Source organism: Cavia porcellus, unplaced genomic scaffold (assembly GCF_034190915.1).
Source record: "Cavia porcellus strain 051 isolate PalLab524CR breed Dunkin Hartley unplaced genomic scaffold, mCavPor4.1 scaffold_11, whole genome shotgun sequence".
NCBI lineage: Eukaryota > Metazoa > Chordata > Mammalia > Rodentia > Caviidae > Cavia > Cavia porcellus.
In genome coordinates, this window is record NW_026947494.1 from 6,581,941 (window position 1) to 6,608,044 (window position 26,104).

General features: G+C 44.4%; 1 protein-coding gene across 3 annotated transcripts in view; it reads right to left on the minus strand.

Moving 5' to 3' along the window:
* Sema5a (semaphorin 5A) overlaps positions 1–26,104 on the minus strand; it is a 455,270-nt gene that overhangs the window by 39,126 nt on the left and 390,040 nt on the right. For all 3 annotated transcript variants that reach the window (XM_003466703.5, XM_063257960.1, XM_063257961.1), the window contains one exon: positions 20,534–20,681. In XM_003466703.5, the coding sequence (XP_003466751.1) occupies positions 20,534–20,681 (148 nt within the window). The remainder of the gene's footprint in view (positions 1–20,533; positions 20,682–26,104) is intronic.

Genomic DNA, 26,104 nt, shown 5'->3' on the forward strand with positions numbered 1-26,104 from the left:
CTGTACAGAAGAATGGATTTATTTAACTGGTGAAAAAAAGTTTAAATTCAAATTGCACCCGAAATTTTCACGTATGCCTTTGCTTCTTCCATGATGTGATCTTCTAGTAGAAAACCATTATCTTTTAAATTTATTCTTATCAGCTGTCTTTTTATGAGTTTCATGCCCTGACAAATATTAGTAGGGACATTTATTTAATCGAAAATTTGCATGTCATGAATGATGTATTTGGAACATACAGAACTCAGGTCAAAGTTTTAGTGACATTTCATTTCATTGTTTGGAAGAATCTAAAAGTCCTGGGTTCTTTTGGCTCACGCTGCAGGATTTAATAGATCTGGGAAATAAAAACCATGTACATTTTATCAACATCTTTTTGCTATAAAGATCCTATGTAATCCTATGGGATTACATGTTTTGTTCCTTTGGAAAAATTACTGTGGGAAATTAATTATATCCCTAAAATAAGAATACTTCAATGACTTTCTTTTTATAACTCAGGTTGATTAACTGGATTACTATTAGGCATGAATGTTTTCCGCCAGAATTTACAGATAATGATGTAAATACCATAATATATCATAATTTAAGTACTCATAGTTGTGAAAGAAAACAGAGTGTGTTATTTCCTCAGTGACACTCTCCATAGAAACACACTTATGAAAATAGATGCTTGTGTTTTCCATCCACCCATCCATCTTTCAGTGATCACTGTGGAAGCATCTACACTGTGCACAAAACACTAGCTACAATCTCAGGGGATCTTAGATACAAATGGTGAAAATTCAAGGGAGACCTAAGAATATGCGGTGAACTCCACAAACATAGGAGCTAAGGTACAAGAGGAATTTGCTATTAAATACCGTGAAGAAATAGCAATTGACACTCTGGCCAGTTCCACGGAGCCCTTGGACCCAGGTTTCCTGCCTGACAGGCTGATCCACCTAACACAAGGGTGACACTGTCCTCCTTGGTCCCAGAGCCAGAGTTGGGAAGCATCTGGCATTCAGATACCTTGAAAAATCAATTCTGGCTATATATCCATTTCATAGTTATAGAATATCATTCTTCCTAGAAATCAAAAGGAAAACCTTCACGCATCTGAGCTTCCTTAATAAAATTTAAGTCTTGATCAGAAAAATAAGAGTCAATAACCCAACACTAAGCTTTCAAAATACTTGGATAGTTATTGCTTTTTTTCTTAATAATGGAAAAAGCCTTTGGATCTTCCTTCCAGAAGTGTTTGAGAAGTGTGCATAATGCCCTGCAGTAATCCAGATGCAGAGTAAATCCCCAGGGTGCCCTGCCCAGAACACCCCTTCCCTTCTGATAGCCAAGGTTCATCCCACCTCCCATGGCCCGGTGGGATTCCTGCTCCCCACCATCATCCCACCGGCTTTCCTCCCCATGCCCTGTTAACAGGAAACTCTCCAGTCCGCCAGCGAGAGATTCGCTTTGTTCACACAGTAAATATTCTATCTAAATGAAGTCACAACATCACAACAAACAATTCGTTCATGACCACTGTGGATGAATTTCTTTGTAAGATTAGCAACCTTCTCTCTGTTAATTTAATGATTTGTCAATGTCTTGGAGCTAAAATTACAGTTGGTCCTCCCCGTCCACGGGTTCTATATCCACAGACTTACCTAAGTGCAAATCAAACACATTTAAAAAGACAAAGCATTTGTGCTGAACATGTACAGCACAACATGTACCTCTGAACATGTACCTTTCTTAAAAATTAATATGACTGCCACTCCTTTGATATGCAGAATGATCCCGATCACCACGGGGAGTTTCCCCATCTGTGACACAGCTCACTGCCCCTTCCTTCAGTCCCTCTTCCCCTCCTATTTACAACAGCCCTGCTTCCGTTTTATTGAGTTCCCTTTTTCCCTTTTTTCCCCTTCACTTTCTCTTCTCTCTTCGCTCCCCTTCCCATTTGAACACTTCCTTCCTACTTCCCAATATCTGCTGCTCATTTTAGTCCTTAATTATGCTGTTTGTTCTTGTCATTATTCCCTAACCGATACAGAACAACTATTCACACAGCACTTGAGATACATGAGACAGCACAAGAAATTTACAGGTATTTTAAGGGGGATGTAATATGATTCGTGGAAGGACTGTGTCACCTTCCCGAAAGAACAGGAACCTCTGTGGACTCTGTTATCTGAGGGGAGCCCCGAACCCCTCTGGCTCAGGTTCGGGGGTGGGTGAACTGAAAAACTAGTGATGTCTTAGGTTTGTTGTTTATTTTGCTTGTTGGTCTTGTTTTGGGTTTTGGCTACATCACACTCCGCGCATCTGCTTTTGTTTTTAGTTTAAGTGTGTGTTTGACAGGCAGTGGTTCCACCGCTTTCTGAGTGCCCGCTGCTCCTGGTCTCCCCTCTGCTTCCTCATGGGTGACACTCTGGGAAAGAGGATGAAGCTTAAAGGCAACAGCCAGGGCCAGCCAGAGGCTGGGTGTCACCTGCGTCTCTGCCCAGGTTGTGACAACCCTGCCACCCAGCCACCTCCTCCCTGACCCTGGCTGGGCCGGCTGTTGTTATTGCTGGTGGGGCTTCCTGTGAGTGAGTGTCAGCTAAAGTCCAACTAAAATAGCCTAGATGTTTCAATCGCACTTGGATGAGAAACACTTCTAGACTTCAAGATGCTTAACATATGGCAAGGATAACATAGAGGTTATTAATCTTCATCTTTTATCTTATCTGTTAAGATAAAAAATGGCCCAAATTCATCTTTACAGTCTCCTCCACTTTACAGATTTTTAGCTGCTCAAATATGATTTGGAAACTATTCTGCTGTATACTCCTAAAATATTAAACGATGATTAAATAACGAAGGAGGTGAACTGCATACAAATACGTGCTTCCACCAGACTTTTTTTTTTTCATTGTAATGCCAGCCACACACACGCACCTTCCTTTTAGCTGGACAAGCTCTCCCTTACCTCCTCTCCGCACACCCTCACATTTATACATTAAAACATAAAAACCTAGAACGAAGGTCACTGATTTGGAGGTTCTGATATAAACCAGCAAAGGCAGCTACAAATCTTCTGTCCCGGGATGTCTTTTCTTTACAAATGTTGGTGCACCTTCGGCCCAAAGCCCTTCTTCAGAACTGTAGAAAATGCTCCACTCCGATACTTAGAATTCTGCACCATGGCTGATGTTTTGATTTATTTTCCCTTCATCAGAAACACTACAAAGTTGAAGCAAGGATCGGACTTTTTGTTTCAATTCTTATTTCTATAGATAAAAACATTTCATAGGGAGGCTGCATAAAAATGCCTGCCCTTCCGTGATATCACTAAACTATTTATAAGTTGCTTAATTTTCCTCCAAATATGTGTATGTGGAACAATACATGACATTAAGGTGACTTTAGCAAGCTCAATTTTCCCTTGTACCGTGATAGAAAAATAGCCTGTTTTATTATTTTAGACTTTTTCAGAATTTAAGGTCGTTTGACTTTATTATACCCTGAAATGTTCTAAGCCATGTTTAAACTGTGCTATACAGGGGAGAAATGACATCATCACAAACAGGAGTTTATGTGGGCAGGTGCAGATTAACCCAGTACTGGGTAGCTTAGATGCACATATATTGTATACATAAAAATAGCAATATAAATAGTTGCACAATTACAGAAAAATCTAACATACATATAAAATACTTACATATTTATAGCAATAAGGCTCTACAAAGCGTTATAAGTACAAGTAGATTTATACTGTTTATATAATGGCTTGGACCTGCTGTGTCTCCCAGGGCCAGCGGATGAGTCGCGAGGGTGTGACCCTGCAGTGGTGTAGTCCTTTGATGAGTCCGCTAAGCGGCTACACAAGGAGGCCTGGCCTAGCAGAAGGCAGTGGGTCACGGAGGAGGCATGGCCCGGGGACCGGGTGCTGTGTGCTGAGTAGCTCTTCTCTGTCAGGCCTGCGCTGCCAGAGCCTGAAGGGATGCAGCCATGTGGCATGGAACTGCCTGAAACACCGTGTAGGTCCTGGCTTCGGGCCCGTGTGCTTTCGCCGAAGGAAGGGGCCCCCTTCTCTGTGACACATCACTTTCCTCAATGTACCTGAAGCACTTGCTTCCTTCCCTGTGCTGTCACTGGTCCCCAGGACTCAGTGAGGATGTGACGCCCAGTGAGAGGTCTGCACCGGGGTCTCTCCCTACACTGTGAAAGTCACAAAGACCGCAGTCAACCAGCTCCCACTTCTGCGTTTCTAAGCAAGCCCTGGAGCCCTGCTCTTCATCCCACAGAAGGCAAGCACTGACCTCACAGCACTGCCTCCGCCACACTGGGCACTGACTTGGTCCCGGAATCAGAAAATGAGCTATGGCCCCGCATGATGTGTGACAACTTCTCCTCCACCGTGTCCAGCATCCTGGGGTGCTCTTCCATGAGTAGACAAAAAGGAGACATAAGGATCGAAGTCCTGTTGTTTGAGGGGGAGTAGTCCAGGAGCCCTCCTGGACTGTGGTGACCTCCCTACCTGCTGCCACATGCACTCTCCAGAGACTGCAAACCTGGAATGCCGGGACCCTTCCTGATGCATCCTTAAGTGACAGGAGAGCGGGAAGGAATCTTTGAAAGACCTGACTCCTCCCCTTTATCTTTTGGCTCTTATTTCTTTGCCTTGCTGGTTGTGAACCCAGTATGATACTGACAGCATGGGAAGTGGTACTCTGGTTTTTCTCGATGTTAATGAAAACATTTCTAATGCATCACCACCACATGTGACGCTTGCGGTCAGATTTTAGTGCATGGCATTCATAGGGTTAAAGGAGCTCCATTCACTTTGGGCTGCATTTTTTTTACCTATTATGAATGAGCGTTGAGTGTTATCAAAAGTTTCTTCTGTACTCACAAGAATGACTACAGCATTATTTCCTTCTTATATCACATGTAATATTTATAACATTCTCCAGCTGATCATCACAAGTATGTTGTGAATAGGACACATAAATATGAATTAAATGGAAACAAATGTTTGTGTACAGGTTCAATACCCTGCTGCTCTCCACTCCATAACAATACTCGTTCTTTTAATTCTTGATGCTTTTTTCTTAGGACAAGAAGCAGCCACGAACAAAGACAGTGATGAGTTCAGGTGAGAGAGGAAGACAAATATAATGTGAAATGTCGAGAGAACTCTGCTCTGCCTGCTTCCTCGTAAATATGATGACCATCTGGGGGACTCCAGAATTACACTACTGACCTCCACAACTGAAAGCTCCCCCCTAACCATGATGATGGTAATCCTTTTCTCTTTAATCACAGGAACTCTTCAGCCAGCAGCTACCCTGTGCCAGGCAGTAAGGAGTGCTGTGGACACAGAGGTGAGCAGAGACCCAACACTGTGCCCTGGAACCTTGCGCTCCCACAGGGTCTCCATCCCAAACCCCTCAGCCCTGGTGCAGAGCACAGGAATGCCCTGGCCGCACCCAGCTCCCCCTCTGTCATCCTGGGAACCTGTGACTTGGCTCTGATACAGTTATGAGGACGTGATTTATGATTTAGAGTTGTGCCAAGTAAATGACCGTCCTGTGGGGAGATGTAAATAAAAGGCCTGCAAAGAGCCAAGCTTGTAAAATGTCCTTTTGTAATACTATCGTGCTGTAAATAGTGGTGTGGAAATAGTGGTGTTTTTTTTTTTTCTACCTTAAGTACTTATGCTGGAAGTCAATTCGGTTTCCTTTCAAAGGAGGTAAAAACCACGAAGTTTCTAACAAACGTTCCGCCATCATTTCCCAAAGGACTCCTTTGGTTAAATAACGGAGCTAAAGCAATAAAAGGGAAATTGCAAATTCCTCTACTCATAAGGATCAGTGTCTACTTAGAAAAACACTGTAATGCCCAGAGTTACTTTACTTTGCCTAAAAGAAAAAGAAATCAGTTAACAAGCAGAAAGCAACTGCCTAACTTTATAGATTAAAAATTAGAATGAGGAGATAAAATTGCATTTCCCTTGCCCAGAGTCCCCTGGCTATGCCGTGACCCACGGGGCACATGTGAGAGAGATACAACTCCCTGCGAGCTGAGAAATGCCAGAGGGGACAACAGAGAGCAGGGGAGGTCCTGGGAAGACTGAGCAAAAGAAGTGGTCCCAAGGATCCAGGAGAGGACATCGAAGCCCTTCTAGATGACACCCACGTAGATGTACATCTCCTTCTACCACTGCAACCGTGGCTGGTGAAATTTACCATCAATCCCAGTGGGATAGGAAATATTTATACATCCAAGTTAAAGATCGTTTGTTAAGTTCTGGTTAAAACACCATGTTTTCAATGAGATCTGCAGAGTATGTGAAAACATACTGAAGCCTTGGAGCCGCCCCATGCAAATGCTTATTCTCTAGAATCAACCAGGAAGAAGTGGACCTCGAAGGGCCCCCGGGCAGCCACCCAGGCAGAAGCACGTCACCTCCACACATCCTTCCAGTGAAACGCCAGAACTTCTGTCAACCCAACGCCAATCCCTCTTTAAAAGAATGGCAGGTGATACCATCTGCATGAAGAGTTTCAGAGGGCACTGGTCTCTCCACGTCTCAGTGCCACTCAACACCACGTGATGACCCAGGCCTTCTGCAGGGAAGTCTGACTCATGTGCCTGCTCTCAGTGTCACTTCTGTCCCCAGCAGCTGCAGCTCCCATTCATCCACGCCATCCCTACCAGGAATCTGCATGCAATGGTCTCTGGCATTCTCTCTCCTCTCATGGTGAGGGCTCCTCGGAATCCGGTATAGGAGCTCAGCAGGTTCAGATGCCATCCAACCATACTCTGGGCTGTGGCTTGGACTGGCAGATGGTCAAGGTATCCTTGTCCAAGGACTGGGAAAGGCTAGACTTGGGTGTAGGTGCACAAGGTGCATCATGGGAAATAAGACAACAGTTGACGAACATCCAGCTGCAGTCTGAAAAGGGCTCAGGCCAGTAGGCTTCACGTTGTATTTAAAAGGAGGAATTTAAATATTGAAGTTTATGCCACTGTAAAATAAGAAATTCTTTTATTTCTTTTAATTAGGTGCTCAGCATTAGTCTTGTGTACTCAAATCTTGCCTATGTGACCTGGGAGGTCACTGCCAAGTATAAACCATTATCAAAACCAATTTTAAGGAACTCCATACACCATGACTGCAGGCGTATTGGTTTTCAGCGCTAATTTTATATCATTTGGAGCAGCCTTGTGATGTTAATTAGAAAGAATTTGAAATAATTTAAGAATATGAACACCAAAATGAAATGTCCATGAGCAAATATCATGGGAAGAAAAATTATACATGAAATAAAGATAGTTCCAACTGGGAGTAAAGAATCTCTAGGAGAGCAAACACCAGCCGCAGGATGTGTGCCACTGTAAGAGACCAAGAGGGAACAAAGAGCAGGCAAAAACATGAGAACAGACACCATCGCTGCATTCAGAAAGATGGGACAAACGTCCCATGTCACATTTTTAAAATTAATGCATGCATTCAATAACTAGGTTGGCTTATTCACTATCCTTTACTCTGCTCGGTACAGACAAAATGACAATGAATAAGACGTGGTTCTTGACTTTAAATTCAGCAAACATCCTTATTTTGGGGACATTCAACTTTTAGAAATCAAATTAGTGCATCTCATATCAGTGTGAAAGAACTCTTTTATTTTTTTGAAACAAGACTGAGTTCAAATGCCTGTAACATACGCTGGGGAAACATTAACCTTAATTTTTTCCAGCTTAGGAGTATTTCCAGAAGGAAATAAATAATGATCGTGGTAGAATTTGTGACTAAAGTTGCAATAATAACAGGGAATGCAACATATGTTCACATACACATGCCTATACAGCATTATGGATTTAGACAATTAGATAATTTATGTTCTTTAGATAGAAAATTAACATAGCTTTTCTCCCTGTAAGCAAAGATTATTCAAAATGTGATAGAACCTACTTTTGCTGAAATCATTAATGGAAATGTGGAACTATTAGCCTGAGAGAGGAAGAAATACTAGCCCTGCAGCTCAAAATATGCAGCTACAAGAGCAAGCCAGGAGACAGCAGAGGACCATGAGCCTCTCAGCCTGGGACTCAAAACCTGCTGCAGAGGGTGAGGGCTTTGAGTCTGTGTCTTGCCACATTCCTTTATGCAGTTCTGAGCCAGATGGGGGGAGACGCTGCTGCCAGTTGCCAGGGTGAAGTCCTCATCCTGTGGTCTGCAGCTCTCACCATGTCCTGGCACAAGAGTTGCTTCCCCAATTAACCAATCCTGGTCACACCGAGGGGTAGGGGACCCTGACCCCTCAGGCAGAAGAGGCCTCTTCCTGCAGGGTCTCCCTGTTTTGTTCCAATTGCACTCATGACTTCCCCTTCATTTCCTGGTCCCTTTTCCTCCTCCGCTGGTAGGTGAGCTCCTTGAAGGTGGGAATTTGATCGTTTCCATCTACCTGACTCTCAGAGCATTCCTTCATTAAAGCCACAGCCACCCAGAGCTTTTGCGTGACTAAGTATGTACCCGAAAGGTCTGAATATCCTGCATGGCTCAGAGTGACAGCATGGATCAGTCATTAAAGTCACTGAGAATGTTCCTTCCTTCCACTTACGAAACTTTTACAAATGAACAGACCACATGAGATCACACCAAGCGTTACAGAAAGTAATTCTCGAAGACAGTGCAGAAACAGACGAGGTCTTTCCCTCCTCTGCATTTTCACATGTCAAGGCTTCATCACTCAGCACATTAGCAGTCACAAGATGATAAGGGAAGGAAATCTATTAAGTAAGCTTCATAAAAAGAAACCTGCCTGGTGCATGTCAGAAGGCTCCCTCTGATGTCTGGGTTCCATCTGTCTGCCCTGCTATTTTTGTCTCTCTTAAATTTGAGAGGCTTATGGCTCATGTGTCTGGTATCAGGGCCTCCATGGTTTTCCAGGGTGGATGCCACAGCTCCCATCTCCTCACCACTGCTATTCCTTTCTGCTACAAGATGACACGAGAGTCCCTTTGAAGCCTGTTTTCATTAGGAGTCACTATGGCTTTTCATAGTGTCAGACTGGGCAATGTCACGGCATTCGGATAGCCTGGGACAGATGTGGAGCACATCTCCCATGGTAGAGAGCAGGATGCCGAATAACAGAATGTGGATGTTCTGTATCTCATGGCATGGCCTGTAAAATAACGCAAGGCTGTGCGCGGTCTGGTCGCTCTGCCTGCTAGGGTCTTCGCTGCAGCGGTGTCTTTGCAAGCAGACCCTCGGAAGATTCTGCGAGGTAGACAGATCCAGAAAAATAAATTCCCACAAAGTGAAATGTTGGTTTCTGAGGGGCCTCTTCAGACCACAGAGCAAAGCACTTGCACATTCTGTGTTTTGCTGACAAGCTCTGAAAGCATCTAAGTGTAACCTTATATTCAAGTCTAAAAATATTTATCAAAAACCTAAATAGAGCAGACACTGGCTGTATTCTTTCTGGGTTCACCTGGATGTGTTTGGAACCAGGTGCTGATTCTTACAAAGTTTTAAGATTATTAAAGGGAAGCACTGGGGAGAAAGAAACAATGGCATCTGCGAAAAGTATTCAATGTCTTAAAACAATTTTTTCACGCTCCAACATCTGTTGCTTTCTTCTTTAGTTAATTATAAGTTGCTTGGAAAATTATTGTGTATGTGAATTACTTTAACAACTGAAATTATACACATTCAATAGTATCACTGGAGGCAACGAGATGGAATGATTAAAACATAGGAAAATGGAAATCTTAAGCAAAACAGCAACTTAAACACATGGTTGATATTATTAAATATTTACATCTCTTCCACAAAAGGAAGAACTGTCTGTCAGGATCCAAACCAAAGGACAAGTGTGATGTGATCAAAACTTACAATTTGCTGCTCGCCTTTATACACATGTGAATGATTTCTTTGGCACATCTGCCCTTGCTGATTAAAACATCGGTATCTAGGGTGTGTGGTGCCACAATGTGGAGCCCCTGAGACCCAGGGCACTGCGGTAGGAGACCCCTCAGCAAATGCTCCTGCCTCACCTTTATGCAGAGTGTGCTGCTCTTCTTACCCTGACATCCCCTCAGCCACCATGGGGTTGCAGGTCAGATATATACAATAAACGATAGAATGGGAATGGAAACAAAATGGGGGTGCTCAGATTCTAGGCACGGAAGTGTGCACTCAGCAAACATCTGCAGTAAGATGAGGAGGTATGCAATGTTTCAGCCCATGTAAGCCAAGAGAAGACCACGGCGTAAGAAGCTGTGCCAACCTTCTGACCACATGGGCTTGCCTTTGATACTTATACACCTTGATTCAGCTAGGGTGATATGCTGGGCTCTGCCTGGCCACGCCTGGAAGTGATCACTGCACTGTCTGACGGCTGGATGAGTAGAGTTCGGAGCAGCGTGAAGTTGCTGGTCGCTTTGGGACAGTGAGGATGAGGACAGTGTTGTTTGCACATGGTGACGGTCCAAGTCGCTACAAAGTACAAGAATGTTTTCTGCAGCTACTGCTCCAGTATGGACACCCGTGTGCTTAACTGAAATACAGCTTTTCAGTGTGGAAGGGAAGATGCACTGCCTGAACATGCAGCTCTCTGCAGGTAAAAGCAGGAACCCAGCCCTGATGCTGCAGACCACACCACGGGTCAGGTCCTCGGAGGAAGCTGAGTCAGGTGACAGCAGAGTCCACCACTTAAAATGTGAACAAGAAACACTACTCCAAGAGTGGAGCTTCATTTCAGTGACAAGCACCTTGTACAACCCGGAGACAAGCTGGACCACAGAAACTGATGAAAAGTAAATGTATACGAAGAGTGTACATGAAATGGACTAAAAGGTCCTCTAATGTTCTAGGTACATGTTCACAGTTAACTCACAACTGGATTAACCTAGGATCAGACTCAAGGCACACTTGGGAAACAATACCCTCTGACTGTTCAGAAGAATTTCTCTTACGTCCTTCAATTTAGAACACTATATTTAACTGCTCATTTTCACCATTCAATAATCAGATAAAGACATGCTTTCCCATTGAGCATTATGTTATGCACTTAAAAGAATTGATTTGTTCTCTGAATAATATGTACTTATTGGAACTAAAAAGAATTTGTAAATTCATGGCCATTTAGTGGAAATACTGTGTTCCTACAAGTAAACCATAGGCATTTAATATTAGGCATCAAAGAAACTTCCCACCCTGTTTATTGGTAGTGCAAATTAATGGACTTTGTTTGGGCAGATTTGTACATGCACAGAGCACGCTTTGACATTGTCACTTTATTGCCTTTCCCCCGCCCTCAACCCAGTTCCACATTTTTAGGGGGCTCCATGTGTTTATTTGCTCATACACAGCTCCCCTGCCATGTGCATTTACACACCCTCTCCTTCCTCTCCCCATACTAGATAAGTGAAAGGGAATAGGAAAATCATACTATGGGATGGATTAATAAATGATAAAGAAGAAACACGTTGGATGCACATGTGTGTATGTGATTTAAGTCATTTTTACAGTGGAAAACTGCCTTTCATAAAAACTCCCTTCAATTAATTTTGCAATCACATTATTTAAATTATCATAGGCAGAAAAAAACTAGTTTTCTTGTGAATTCAAAGAAATCTGCGCAACAGATCTTTCCAACTTTATAAATAAAACATTTTGTGAAATATTCCAGATCTCTATACCAATTGCAATTTCCAGAGATTGTAGATGATTATTATATGTCCTAGAGGCAGACTTTTGATGGATTAATTCCTACAATCCATCATTTTCCTTTTCTCTCCATCTGTGTCATGCATCATTCTTAAACTTGATTGCCAAACTTGGAATGCTAAATTTTAGAAAACTTATACGTCTGTGGCCATCCGCCACACCACTCAATTTTGTGTACTGATATTAACTTTTCCAAAATGCTCCAGTCTCTTTCTAACAAAATGTGGCAGTTTTACTCTGACAATCTTTCATATTTGCAAGCTCTTCACTGAGCTATTTCATAACAAAAGAAAGCAAATTTTGCATTTCCATGCTTATGAGGATCTAATTTCAAGTTTCAGCTAGGAACATCAATCATTTTCCTCAGAGAAGATTCTTTGAAAATATAGGCAAATGCACCACCCTGCAATAGAAGGTTCCTCCTGTAACCTTCATGAAGGTCAAGGTCACCTGCTCAGATTTCACGGCACCACATCGTGTGAAAACCCTTAGATCACCGCCATCAGACAGACACATTCAAGCACATGCCTCTTTATCTAAGTTATTAAACGGTGTTTGAAGGACAGCTTTCTTAAAAGAGAAGGGAAGGAGAAAACAGTTAAAATGACTTTGACTCAGACTAGAGGAAGCTGTGGAAAACACGTGAAATCCTACTTCTCCCTGTCACCAGCAAGGTGGCCCTGGGGAGAGAAGCTTCCTGAATTCGCTGCTGTCACCCTCTTCCTTGGACTGCCAGCACGTGGGTAGCTGCTCTTGTTTCGTTTCTTGGCATGAGTTTCCAGAGGAAGAAATGAGCCGTGTCTTCCCTGGTCTTTCTCCGCGTCACATGGACACCTTCCCTGGAACCCCAGCAGCTTTCTTTCATGTAACCAAAGCAAGAACTAGTCTACACGATGGAGCTTCACTGTGGTGAATACAGACGCTGGGCAGACAACGCAGCGTTATCCAGCCCAACATTTGGAACCACGGCTATTCAAGGGCTGGGGGATTCCGGGGTGCCAGCAGCTTCTAATCCTAACCTTTGAACTGAAGCTGAAGGAACTCTTCTTGATCTGTGTTCCTGAAGCCAGGTGTTGCCGAGAGCTTTGTCAAGGTCATTGGTGGGAAGTTCTCTACCAGATGCATCTACTTGGGGTAGAGGTGCCTCTTCATGCTGTGGTCTTCTCTGAACCCCTGCGATACTGCTAGATGCATGAGGCTGCAGCCCGGGAGCATCTCTGAATGAGGGAACCATGAAGATCAGGTGCTCTGAAGAGGCATCTGCAGTTTTGGCCTCAGGATGGAATGAGGTCTGCTGCCCGAAGCAATGACCTTGAGAGAAACCTGAAGGGAGGCTTTCCTTCTCCTTCCTTCCTCCCTTTCCTCTCCCACTGCTGCTGAAGATTCATCTTTTTAAACAGTCTACCCACTCGCAGCTTGGCTCAAACTTTACTTTAAACAGAGCTCAAGCTAAGATGCAAGAACCAGATCTCTCAACAGCTGCCCCGAGGACACAGCATGAGGTCCAGAGTGAGGCACAGGACCTGCATGTTTCTGTGTGCATCTGAAGAACTCACTGAACACTCAAACCGAGGCTAAGGTGGCAAGCAGGATGCACCATCGATCTATTGGGACATCAGTCACAGTGATATGATATTTAACATCCCCTGGATTTGCAGCGCGCAGCCTATCTGATTGATGCACTGGCTCAGCAGGAGAAAGGGAGCAGGCATCCCCTCTCGGGTGCATCTGACATCTGGGGTTTCCCCAAGAGTCCACTTATCTCTCTAAACCCACAATGATAGGTCCATTCTGGGGCCATCAGGAGTGGCTTTAAAACCAATTTCCATAAGAATTCCCGTTCTATTAGGAAATCTGCAGTTTTTATTCTTTCTGATGACTTTTTAAACATTAGCTTAGACTGTGGAGTGTGGAGAAAGATTGTCAGTACAGATGCTGTAGGCTTCCCTGGGCCTACTTTCCACATGTATGGCACAGCTATTCCAGTACTAATGCTGCATCACTGGATCAATGAAATAAAAAGTTCCCTAAGAAGTACTTTGATCAATACTGAGCACGTGGTAATTTTAATGACATTATAACAGGAAAGAGTATTATTTTATCTATAAAATTTTTTAAAGACTTAGAATAAAGTCTTCCATTGTGTTTATCAAATCTCACTTAGGAAACTTGCACTTGTAGGATTACACCAAGGTGTTTTATACAGCAATGGCTATGATTTGTTGTATCAAATCAGAAAAGTAGACCGGCTCGCTGACACAAGGAAAGCTATCAGACAAACCCATAAGCAGCCTTAGAATTGCTTAAAGGGCAGCAAACAAAGATTTGGGAAAGAGTCCTAAGCCCAAAGATTTGTAGCAATACTTTAACCAATACAGAAAATATATGGTAAATTGGCAATGGTCAAGAACCTGCAGTCCAACACATGTTGAAATGTACAAATGTAGCCCACACAAACAAAAATGCCCACATGAGGAGCAAATTTGCTATGACTCTCCTCATGAAAATCTGTCTGTCCTCTATGCTCACAGGACTGTAGATCCTAAGAAAACACTACTCAAAATACGCAGACACCAAATGTGCAAACACCAAACTGAGTTAGTCAGCTTTCACTACTGTAACAGATAACCAACTTAGAAAGAGAAAAAAGGTTTCTTTGGCTCTGTTTCAGTCCACGGTTGATTGGCCCTGTAGCTTCTGAGTCTGTAGTAAGCCACCCATCATGATGGTGTGCATGGTGGAGGAGGCTGTTCAGCCACTGACCAGGAAGTAAAGGGTGGAGAGGTAAAGAATTCCACATCCCCTTCCGGGGCATGACCTCAGTGACCTCACTTCCTCCCACTAGACCCTACCTCTTTTTAGAGTCCCACAGCATCCAAGTGCCATTGCTGGGGATTGATCCTCTCACACCTGGGTCTTTAGGGAGTAGAGCACAAACCATCACAAACCAGCAAGCAGCCAATTTTATAATCATGTGCTCCACTGTAAAAACTTCAGTCTCTCCCACATTACTTTTACGAGAAAGGCACAGTTAGCTGTCCTATTTGAATAAAGTTAATGCCACTACAAAGAAGGGTGTTAGATCTTGAAGATATTTTAGTAGTAAAACTGCAGTAGAGACCTGGGGATCATTCTAGCAATCTAGGAAGAAATGGAGTGGGCCTTTCTTTAAACTGCAGATATAAATTGTCCGGAGAGTATTAAAATGTTGTGTACTTGAGAAAGACAAGATAGGAGACTGAATGATAGATGTCATTATCTCAGAGGGGGAAATTCTGTCAGAGTCTCATAAATTATGTCACAGGCATGCTTGCAAAATATTTACTAGAATAAATTCATAAATTGCATTCTGTATAATCATAGATTATTCATACTTAACATAAAATTAGCACTGTCAGAAATCAAGATAAAAATGTATCTTGAAATGAAACTACAAAAATTATTTATAGTGTCCTTTAAAATATTGCCAAACTAAGAATACAATTACTTTCTATTTTTAAGACTCCTAAAAAAAAGCAATAACTTAAGAGGAAAATTCTGAACTTTGTTTCTGAACCCTAATTCTGAGTAAGAGTAGAAGATTAAGCAGACAAAACTGTATGCAGCTAGTTCTGTTTGTTCTGGAATGTTGTAAATTCAACAGAGGCTTTTTAGAGAAAAACTTAGCTCAAGATAAAACAAATACACAGTGTACCGGCTTAGGTCCTTGATGGATCTAGCATTGTGGGCACAGGATCTAGCCTGTTCCCTTCGCCCACTGTTCTCACCACTGTGTACTGTGACGGGAACTCAGCACCCCGAGACCTCTGAGCCATGGAGTGAAAGACCTGACCCCATAACCTCCTCTCCAGCTGAGGTCTCGGGTATCTCATTAGTTAGCTGAGGGTCACGGTTTCTCATTTGGATAATTGGGAATACATGAGACCACATTCCCTAAAGCATTCCGAAGCCTCGAGGTGCCATAATACAAAACAAGCTGTGTGGAACCCTCATTATTCCCCATATCATAGCCCACTTGAGCTGGCCACGAGCCACCTCTTCCCCAGTTTATCCAGAGCCATCATGGAACACAGGTGCAACTGAGTGTCCGGCATCGGCTCTGACTAACCTCACAGAACCCCTTCTGACAATCGCTACTAATGATGACATCTTTCTTCTTGACTTCTGTGGGTCTTCTGGGACCCAATTCATTTGTATACAGGAAATGAGTGTTTGTCCTGTGTTCTCTGTTGATAGCTTAAATCACAGCCTTTGGTCAACTGCTTTATGTTCAGTGACGTCTCTGTAAGAAATGTGCTATGGGCAATGCTGTCTGCTTCTCTTTTTAAATTATCTTTGCCACACGTGGCACCAACTTCAGCTCTACACATCTACTGTCTTTTGAAGAACGTTTGGGTTACATTAAGTAGGGAGCATGCCTACTTCTACAACATAACAGTTTATATCCTTCTTCCTTTCACATGCTGTGCTTTTAGCCAACACATTGAATTATGCTTTATACCATGAGTTTATCTTCAATTAATTTCCAGGCTTATGATAATTGACTAATGGTTCTCCCATAGTTGGCTGCAGGAAAATAATCACAAAATTATGAAAACGAAAATGCTAATGAGCAAAAGAAGTGTTACAAAAAATATTTATTCTTTCTTTTTATATGTACTTCAGTGTCAATAGAAGTAAAGTAAGGTAGTCTTCATTTTTATGAAAAATTCTCTTTGTGCTCAAAGAGCCAGGTCTGTGCTGGTCACCATCTGGTGACTTGCTATTGGGCCAGTTCATTAATCTTTCTCAATGTAAATTTTCCCATCTTCAAGTGGATATAGATAAGAAAATTGTCTCTCAGAGATTTAGGGAAAATAAACATGGTCCATTTTAATCTCTCTCAATGTGAGGGAATATTACATACAGTAAGGCCAATAAAAGATAATTATTTTATTATGTAGCCTGAGATTTCTCGCTATCATTGCATACTTACCTAATAATGCAATATACAGCAATTAATTTTCTTGGTGCTAGAACACTATACTCAACACCCACAAATCAAAGGAAAGAGTTTTAATGTGGCTCACGGTTTCAGTGGACTCCATCCATGGTCAGCTGGCTCCCAGGCAGGAAGGTCATGGCAGAGGGCCACTGTGGAGCCAAGTGCTTAGTTCATGGCAGCTGGAAAGCAGGGCAGGAAACCAGCACCAGCGAGGATGGGCGTGAGGTGCACACGTAGACCCCAAAGCCACACCTCCGTGACCTACACTGACCTGGAAAAGGGCTCCAGCAATCCCCCAGGCAGATTCCGAAGCCAATCACGTGGACACTGCACTCTAATGCCACATTCCAGCAGGAGTTGTCATTTAATTTCACTATCTGATGTTACTCAGTAGTTATCAACTCAAAGACTTGATTAGATAAGTACTACTATGGTTACTAGCTATTACCAAAACTTGTTAAAATGAAACAAAAGTATGCCAAGATCACAGTCAAGGTAAACTATTAATTATATCTGCATATTAATGAAAATTTAACATTTATGCTAATATATATGCTAATATACAATACTGGTATAATTTAGTATGTAATAACATATAAACATTTTGTTGTCATATCATTAACAAACACCAGGTTTTCCTTTGAAACCTTGTAGATGCCAATAATGTAATAATGCTAATAATTTCTGTATGATAGATACCTACATTCAGTTGGGCACTGGACAGAATACACATAAATACTGTGTGTTATACTAACTTCCAAAGGGCTGTGTCTGTCTGGTGTTAGGGCTTCATATCTCAATGAAAACACCTCCCTGGAGAGTGGAACACAGGTCGGGTGTCTGAGAAGCTGAGCTGCCATTGGGCAGGCTTCTCAAACTTGCACCCTGCTCTGCACCTGCTCTGTGATGCACGGTGACTGAGGACACACTGAATGAGAGTGGGGAGTAAAGGTATCTTTCATCCCAGTGCACCTCATTCTGGGCTCATCTGAGGTCTCTACCAGTGCCCAGGGAGGTACACTGATGGAGCTGGTCACTCAGGTACCTGGACATATGTGCCTCAGGGTTCAGACAGGGACGCAGGGTGTCCCAGAGCCATCATGCTCACTCCTGGCCCTGCCCTTTGTGGAGGACGCAGGAGCCCAGAAAGACTGAGCAGGGCACAGATGCACCAAAGAAGTGGCTGTGTGTGATCCAGGCCCTTCCTCTATGACTGTGGCCCCATCCACCAAACCAGCCCAGAGTTTTAGGAACACCTCTCAGTGGGGATTTTGAGGTTGTCAGCTGACTCTCTTTGCTGAGATGAAATGAAGGTTTGTTGATGTACTCAAAAACAAGGGCCTGTGAGTTTCAAAGCAGCACCGAGCAAACCTTTGTTTCAAATTAAGTTTTAAAATGGCAGATGAGCCAAGAATGATACAACCTGTGTGTATGAACATGAAACCTCAGCTCTCCTTTATTGATTAGCTCAGGTTCTTACACTTTTCACAAAGAGGTCTTTTACTGGTAAATAACATTTCATTAGCACACTGCCAATTTTAACAAGCTGGAGCCTTGAGAAGCAGCTGCCACCCAGGGATAGTAATTAAAGACATGAGAGCAAACACCAGAACTGAAACTTGAAACCGCTCCAGAATCAGGCAGTCAGTACCGCCTTTGATCCAGCAGCTCTGGGAGGGGGGACCAGCATCCTCCTCTCACAGCAGGAGACAGAGACTCCCAACTATCCCCTCACTTGACACCCAGCTCCAAACTGGAAAAAGATGATCACTTCAAGACTCAAGATCAACAAATTAGCTATGCTTACAGCTACTATCTTGATAAAAGACCTCCTCCAAAAACAAACAACTTAGAGGCTGAAGATTTACAAACTCAGCTAGAATATAAACATCAAATATGTTGCTTTAGGCAAACAGCTATGGCTTTAAAATAAACCTCTCAGCAATTTAATGGATAGAATTCATCTTCCAAGCCATCCAAAGAGAGCAGGTCATGTCCCTCCACGGGCTTGGGCTGCACTTGCTGAAGAAGGCAGAAAGCTGGGTATGCGGGGCACCAGGTGAGTGGGAACAGGAGTGCTGCTTCTCCCGGGAAGGGGCAGGTGGACCATTCCCTAACACCTGCCCGGACACCCTAACACCTGCCCGGACACCCTAACACCTGCCCAGACACCCTAACACCTGCCTGAGGAGGACTGCTAGGATGTCAAGCTTGGCGGAAGAACAAAAGCAAATACAAATCACCACAGTACCTAGAATATGAATCTCCTTGAAGATATCAATAGCATGTTTCTAGATTTGAAAGCCAAAGTTACATTTGTTTCATAAACTGCTTCCTGTAACAAAGTAACAAATGCACCGACTTTCAGGAAGTCCTTCAAACTGTACATTTGTGTCACAGATGGATGTAACACACACAAAATATCTAGGAGATACACTATACTTTTAGCTTAATATACTTTCCTTTCATTAGCCCGCTTTTAATATAATCACAGAAGACAACGCCAGATAGGAAAGTGCATGAAGTGCATTACTTTCTAAATTGTTCTGATCACAGTGTTTAGAATCTCAGCTACAAGGTCAACTCAGGTCACCTTCCCTGTGGTATGTACTCTGCACACTGGATTTTTCATGGTCCAAAGTTAGTTCAGAATCATCTGGAAAGAACTGTCTCTAGGACCAGTAATATTCAACCAGAGTTACTATGGTAACTTCGTTAGCTTGGAAGGGGAAATTATATTTGCAAATTCCAGTACACGTACTCCATAGGTCTGGGATAAGACATAGTCCAGCACCTCATAACTCATGCACTTCTCAAAACCTTCACAGGCTTCACAGCAGCACAGAGACACCCTGGCTCGGCCTCCGAAACGAAGGGAGGGATGCTCTCTGCACAGTCCAACCACAGAGGCCAGCAGGAGATCCTGAACTTCCCCACCATGCGCTCTTGCTCTTCCCTGCTCTGCACTGGGGAGCTGGTGCCCAGCAAGGCGAGTGAGGTGAGTGCCCCGCAGGTGCCAGGGCTCTGCCATCCTCAGAGGAGAATGTGGACAAGGAATAATGGGGTTGGAGAAAAGAGCTCGCAGAAGTGAATTTTCCTTTGACTGTTTCAAGTGTTAAAAGAAATATGACCACTAAGGTGGGAGAAAAGCTGAATCGCAAACTGTCTTGTCTTCCCTCTGATTTGGCACCAAACTGTTCCAGCAATGGCCCTACAGGTCCTCTGTCCCCGGAATGTGTGGGATTCATCCTTGTCCTGGCTTTGGCAGGAGCCAGGCTTAGGACATCACCCCCTTTCACAAACCAAAGTGGAGATTAGAGTTAGTTGGCTGAAGTGGTTGTCATAGCTCAGAACTCAGAACTGGAGAAGTCCTGGGCAGTTTATGCCATACATGAACATTCGATCCAAGTATCCCGAATTTTCAGGGTTCCACACAGGCCTTTCCACTGACCAGAGAAGCTTGTGTAATGTGCAGCTTCTTGTGCACGCAGAGCACCTGGTACCTGGACCTGGACATGCTGTGTCCACACAGTAGGAAAATGTTCAGAACACAGTGTCTGCCGACAGTCAGTGACCGTAGCACCTAGCATCCTGAGTGCACCTAGCATCTACAGCCAGCCAGCACCTGCACACGTGGGGTCCGCGGAGCATTTAAGATTTGCAGAGCATCAAGGGGGTGCAGAAGACCTTGTGCACATGGTAAAACAAACATGCCTACAGTATCTAGCGTGTGCGGGGTGTCTTGTGGATCAAGAATGCCTAGTGTGTGCTGAGCACTTTGTGGCTGTCAAACTCGGACAGCTGGACCACGGGCTGGCTGACAGGAAGCGGCTACTTACCACGTTGCAGCCTGCGCAGTCCGGTCCGTTCTCACAGGTCCTTCGGCGAGCCTGAATGCCACCCCCACACTGGGCAGTGCACCTTTCCCAAGGCCCCCAGCCCGTCCAGAACACGTGCGGGGGACAGAGCAGATGTTCATTGCAGTACCTGTAACAGGGAAACCGAGAGGAGGGGAAATCGTTCAGTGTCACGTGAAGCCACGGGCCTGTCCACACTCTGTCCCTGAACCAGATGTGGGAAACATGGGCATGCTCTGCGCGAGGAGGGGCTTTCTGTGTTTGGAGAGGTGGCACCGGACGGGAGGCAGATGTGGCGCTGGCCATGCTGTGTGGGCACAGACAATGGGATGCACGGCAGACAGTGAAGAAAATGCTGAACTCACAATGCAGGATGGATCTTCCTGGGCAGCCAATTAAAGGAGAAACGAGACAAAACAAAACCCTTCATATAGACGCCCAGAAATAAGAGGCACAGAAAACATCCAGGTAGGGCATTTATCTTCTAAACATGAACAGTGAAAGAGAAAGTGCGTTACACACACAGAGTCAGCAAGGCTTTCTGCAGAGTTCCCTGCTCATTCTTGAATTAAATGAGTTCCACCATTGTCTTAGGATAAATTAAAGAAAAGTTAAAGCTTGAGTTGGCGATGCCTCTGACTGCTTAAATTATGGTACCTTTAAGTTTATTTTTAGGCTCTCAGAATGATGCCAAATGACCTTGCATTAAAAGGCCCCTGGTTATTTTTCCAAAATGGAATTAACAATTTCACAAACACTAGTGCTGTGCTGCAGAAGTATACTCTGCACATCTATACATGCATCCATTTCGCCAGTTTTTAGTCAAAACCCCAAAGCCTCCTTCAGCTCTACGCTGAGCCACATTTCTCTGTTATCTTCTATACCACAAGTGAAATAGTGAAGTGAAAAAAACAAACAAGAAAAATAACAGGCTGGCGTTTTTCAGCCCCAGCACATGGTGGAGGACGTTATTCTGAATACAGCCAGATTCTCTGCAACACAGCAGGTGATTTAAAGGACTATTTCAGTTCAGCCATCTACCTACTGATCCCAGATTTAGCTTCTGAGAATATCACAATGCAGCATTTCTCTTGGGAGGTCTCTCGCCCTCGCCAGGTCACTAGACTCAAAAAAGCAAAGCCTCAAATCATCGGGCCTAAATCAGTCATTTTTGTCAATGTTATTCACAACAGCTTTGTCCTGCAGAGGGAATCGCTGAGTGTTTCCTGGTCACAGGGGTCTGCAGCCTCAGACAGACACAGGAAGTGAACACAGGTCAGTAATGTGGGACAGAGCAAATCTGTCCTTACACATCGCTTAAATATACAGGGACTCACATCGCTTAATATACAGAGAGAGACGCTACGCTTACCACAGGCCATGGGAAGCAGAATTCAGGAGGAAAAATGAGGGCTGATGGTAAAGAGAACAAGGAAAGGCTTTGGGAAGCGTAGCTCCCTGACGAGAAGGTTGGTAAGTCCAGCCACTTTTCCAGCAAACCGGAAACCACAGAGACGCCAAGGCTCTGAGGATGGAGTGCAAGTCACGGAGGACAGCGGAGCAAGGGGAAGGGGCCGGTGGGTGGGCGACAGCACCTGCTGTGTTCTAGAAGGTAAGGAAAGGAGGAAGTGGACAGCCAGGTGAGAAGTGTGGTGGGGACAAAAAGGGGACCGGAAGTGGGTTGGTCACCTTATGAATAGCGGGAGAGCCTGGATTTCATTTGTACGGAGGCAGAGGTCCCTCTGCCTCAGGATAGTCACTGTGAGCCTGGAGCCCCGCCTCGGGCTGAGGTCGCCTCGCAGTGGTGGCAGCCAGGAGCCACGAGCCTGGAGGAGCTCCCTGAACTCAGTACAGGGGATACGTTCCGAAGACGGGGAGGTCACAGCAGGAGGAACAGAGGGGACTGACCAAGCACGGGCTCTGGACAGATGATACAGATAACAGAGAGACTTTCCTGGAAGGTGTGCTGGTGACAGGGAGAGAAAGGAGCAGGACTCCGTGGGGCTGGGGAGATGGGACAAGAGTCAGGCTGCAGCTGAGGGCAGGAGGCAGTGCTACCTCCAGGGGGAGGAGGCTGAAGCCCTGCAGCTTCCAGAGCTGCCGCAGAAGCAGTTTAGCTCAGAGTCCAGTGGCTCTGAAGTCCCACAGGTGAGTAGCCGAGGCACATGGATAGGTTCTGTTCTGCATCTTAGCAGTGCTGGGACACTAGGAATCAGTGCTGGGATGCCAGGTCTCCCTCTTGAGGTAGCAGCACAGTGCGAGCTCTGCACTGCGAAGGTGCCCTAAGGAGAGAGAGGAGAAGGCTTCTACCCAGGAGAGCAGAACCTGGTCTGGAACCGAAAGAGGCAAGAGCAAAGTGGGATCCAATTGACTGAAAGCCTTTGCCTTAGCCTGCACAGGCGTGCAGAGGTCCAGTGGGTAAATACTAACTGACGTGTTGGTACAGGGAGGAACCCAAAAGGAAACTGTGTGATTTCAGGAAATTGAGAAAACTCAGAGTATCAGAAATCTGTGTACTTAATTCAAAATATATGCATGTAGTTCACTGTACGTGGAAGAAAAAAAATAAAAGGTCATCTGCCTTTTTGAGTGGATTCAGATATTTGAAAGGATGGACTGTCTTAGATTCCTTCACCCTAATCTTAGTTTTCACCACACCACACACACACACACACACACACACACAGAGCAGAGAACACAAAGGAAAGTCTTACCAAAAATGCTTACAAAACCCTCAACTTTTAATTAAAAACCATAACAACTGAGCTACAGGATCCCCAGAGCAAAATAAATGGCAGGGTATGAATATTTTGTCACTTTTACCTACAGCCACTTCGGCATGCTGTAGGTGACATTCTACTGCAGGGTAACCTGGACAAGCAGCCTTCACCCTGCAACGTTTACCCAGAATTAACAAGTCAGCACTTGGGCTACATCTTGAGGTCATCAATAACTTGCCTTCCTGTGTTTCCTCTTCCTCTACAGCAGCCCTGGAAAACAAGCCAGCCTAGGGCTCTGAGAAACATCACCATCTAGAACATGAGGGAGGTCAGAGGGAAAGAAATGGCTCAGTTCTCTCTTCCCTTCGAGTCCAGATTTTCATTCAGGAGTCCGGCCTGGAAGAGGCTGCCCAGGGCAAACTCCTCCCAGCGCCTCAGTCTGGAGTCTCTCAGCGCTATGAGAAAGGAGCTTCTTTCGGACGCCCTCTTTAGGCCCACTGCCCTGGCTCACACTCCTGTGAGCAGCCCCTCTCATTAGACTGTGGGATGTGTGACCTTGCCTGCCCCCTCTGCTTGGCATTTGTGGGGTGGGGAGGGGTACAATGGCTCCAAGAGGGGCCAGCACTTGGCTCCTGCCACCTCCTGTCCTCACCACACAGATCATTTTTACAACTAAGGAGCTAAACATTTAAAATGAATGGCTCTGCTGGGTGTCAACTTTTTTAAAACACTGAAAACCACGGATGCATTTCATTCATTAAGATTTTAATTTTGCCCATGACTGCTTCTTCTCATTCTGTATTAAAAAATCAAACTAATGACCTAGCATTGGTTCTCTATAAATTATTCCCTTTTCCATAAACCTCGTCTCTGAAAAAAATGGCTTTTCAAAGATCCCATTCTACCTAGATTCTCAACAACGCTCTGTCTCTATCTCTCTCTCTCCGACTTTGTCTCTCTGTCTCTGTCTCTCTCTTGCTGTCTCTCTGTCTCTCCCTTTCCCTCTCTTTCTCTCTCACTCTCCCTCCCTCCCTCCCTGGGCAGCACTAGGCTTTGAACCCAGGGTCCCATGGATGTTAAGCAAGTACTTTACGGCTACGCTACACCCCCAGCTCACAATTCATGTGTCTTTATGCTCGAAACGTTTTCCCTTCTGTTTTTTCACTTCTGAGTTCCTCAGTGAGCCAATTAGGACTCTCTCAAGGGCAGCTTTCTCTTTGGTTCACCCCTTTACTGGGCAGTACTGGGAAATACACAGTTTTTATGGTAATAAGAGACTGTGCATACATCAATCCACTGTGATACTGATGAAAACACATCAGAGGAGAATAATCACTTACACAGAGCACAACTTTTGCTCATCACAGGATGAAGCAAACATACTGAAATGACAAAAATAACCACAGTCAATCCCTGATGGTTCCTGCGACCCCTCAGTTCACAAATGCGCTGGGCAGGCTCTAATGTGTCCCCCTGGGTCCCCACCTCCTGGTGGGATCCCACACTTTGGGGAATTCCACCTCAATGAGTATACATGAGACTTGGCATGGGCTCCAAATCAATAGAATAAATCAAAGACGGGGGACATCACTTCTGCGATCATATCTCAAGACAGTGCTTCTCCTACTTCAAGAAAACTCTCTTGTGTAGTGAGCAAACAGTACAGTGAGGAAGTCTCAGGGTTCAGGACTTGACGGTGGCCTGGGGCTAATGGCCAGCAAGGACTGAGGCTGCCAATGACCACGTGAAGGGAGAGATTCTCTCCCACTGAGCCCCAGACGAGGTCACAGCCAACGCCTGCCCTGCACTGCAGCCTTGCACCAGCCTACGGCCCAGTGGAGCTGGGTCCAGGCTGTGAGCCTGCAGAAGCCACCAGCAAATCATCGCATGGTGCTTTAAATAGCTGCGCTCTGGTGACTGTCACAGGACCAGGGCTAAAACAGGTTCGGGACCATGAAGTATGGTGCTAATGTAAGAAATCCCTAAAACATCAAAGTGCTCTGGCTGCCAGGGATGAAGAGAAGCAAGCATTCTGAGAAGCGTAGTAGAGAAGACTTAAACAGAGAATATTAGTGGGATTTATTCTGGCCTTTGAGGGCACAGCCAGTGAAAGTTTAGAAGGAAACAGGATAAAAACTGCAACAGCAACACAAAAGACGACCAGATCAGAAAACCAGTGAAGAACTTCAGTAGACTTTTTCTCTCAAATAAAACTGACAATTAGCCCGGGTGAACATGGGCACCAACATTTAGACGTAAAGGACATTCCATCAAAAACACAGTGAGAACCACTTAACACCTTCTACAACGGCTACAAACGAATACAAGAGCATAAGAATCCAGAGAATGCAGGAAACTAGAGCTCTCACATGCCCATCTCCTGTAGCCTTGTGCCGGGCTGAGGCTACAGAAAAACATGATCTTGAGGCTTTTATAGGTAAATGGAGGCAACTTGAGACTATACTCACAACTGAAATAAATCAGACTCACATTTATAAATATATTGTCTCCCTAGTGTAAAAATAATAATAATAAACTGAAAGAGTAATAAGACCCAAAATATACAACGGATACTGTAATGATGAAGGGAATAGAAAGTGCTCAAAAGGAAAGAACAACTAGGGTGGGGGACAGGAGAAAAGGAAGAAGGGAAAAGATGTAGGTGTACACACATAACTGTAGGAATGCATATGTGTGCAAGAGAGGTAACTATACTATTAATCTGTTAGTGCATCAAAAAGAACAGTTTTGCTGTCATAGTTTGAGTATTTTTTATGTCTAGATCCTGTAACCTGAACAACTAATTCTAAGATAAAAATATGCAATATATTAA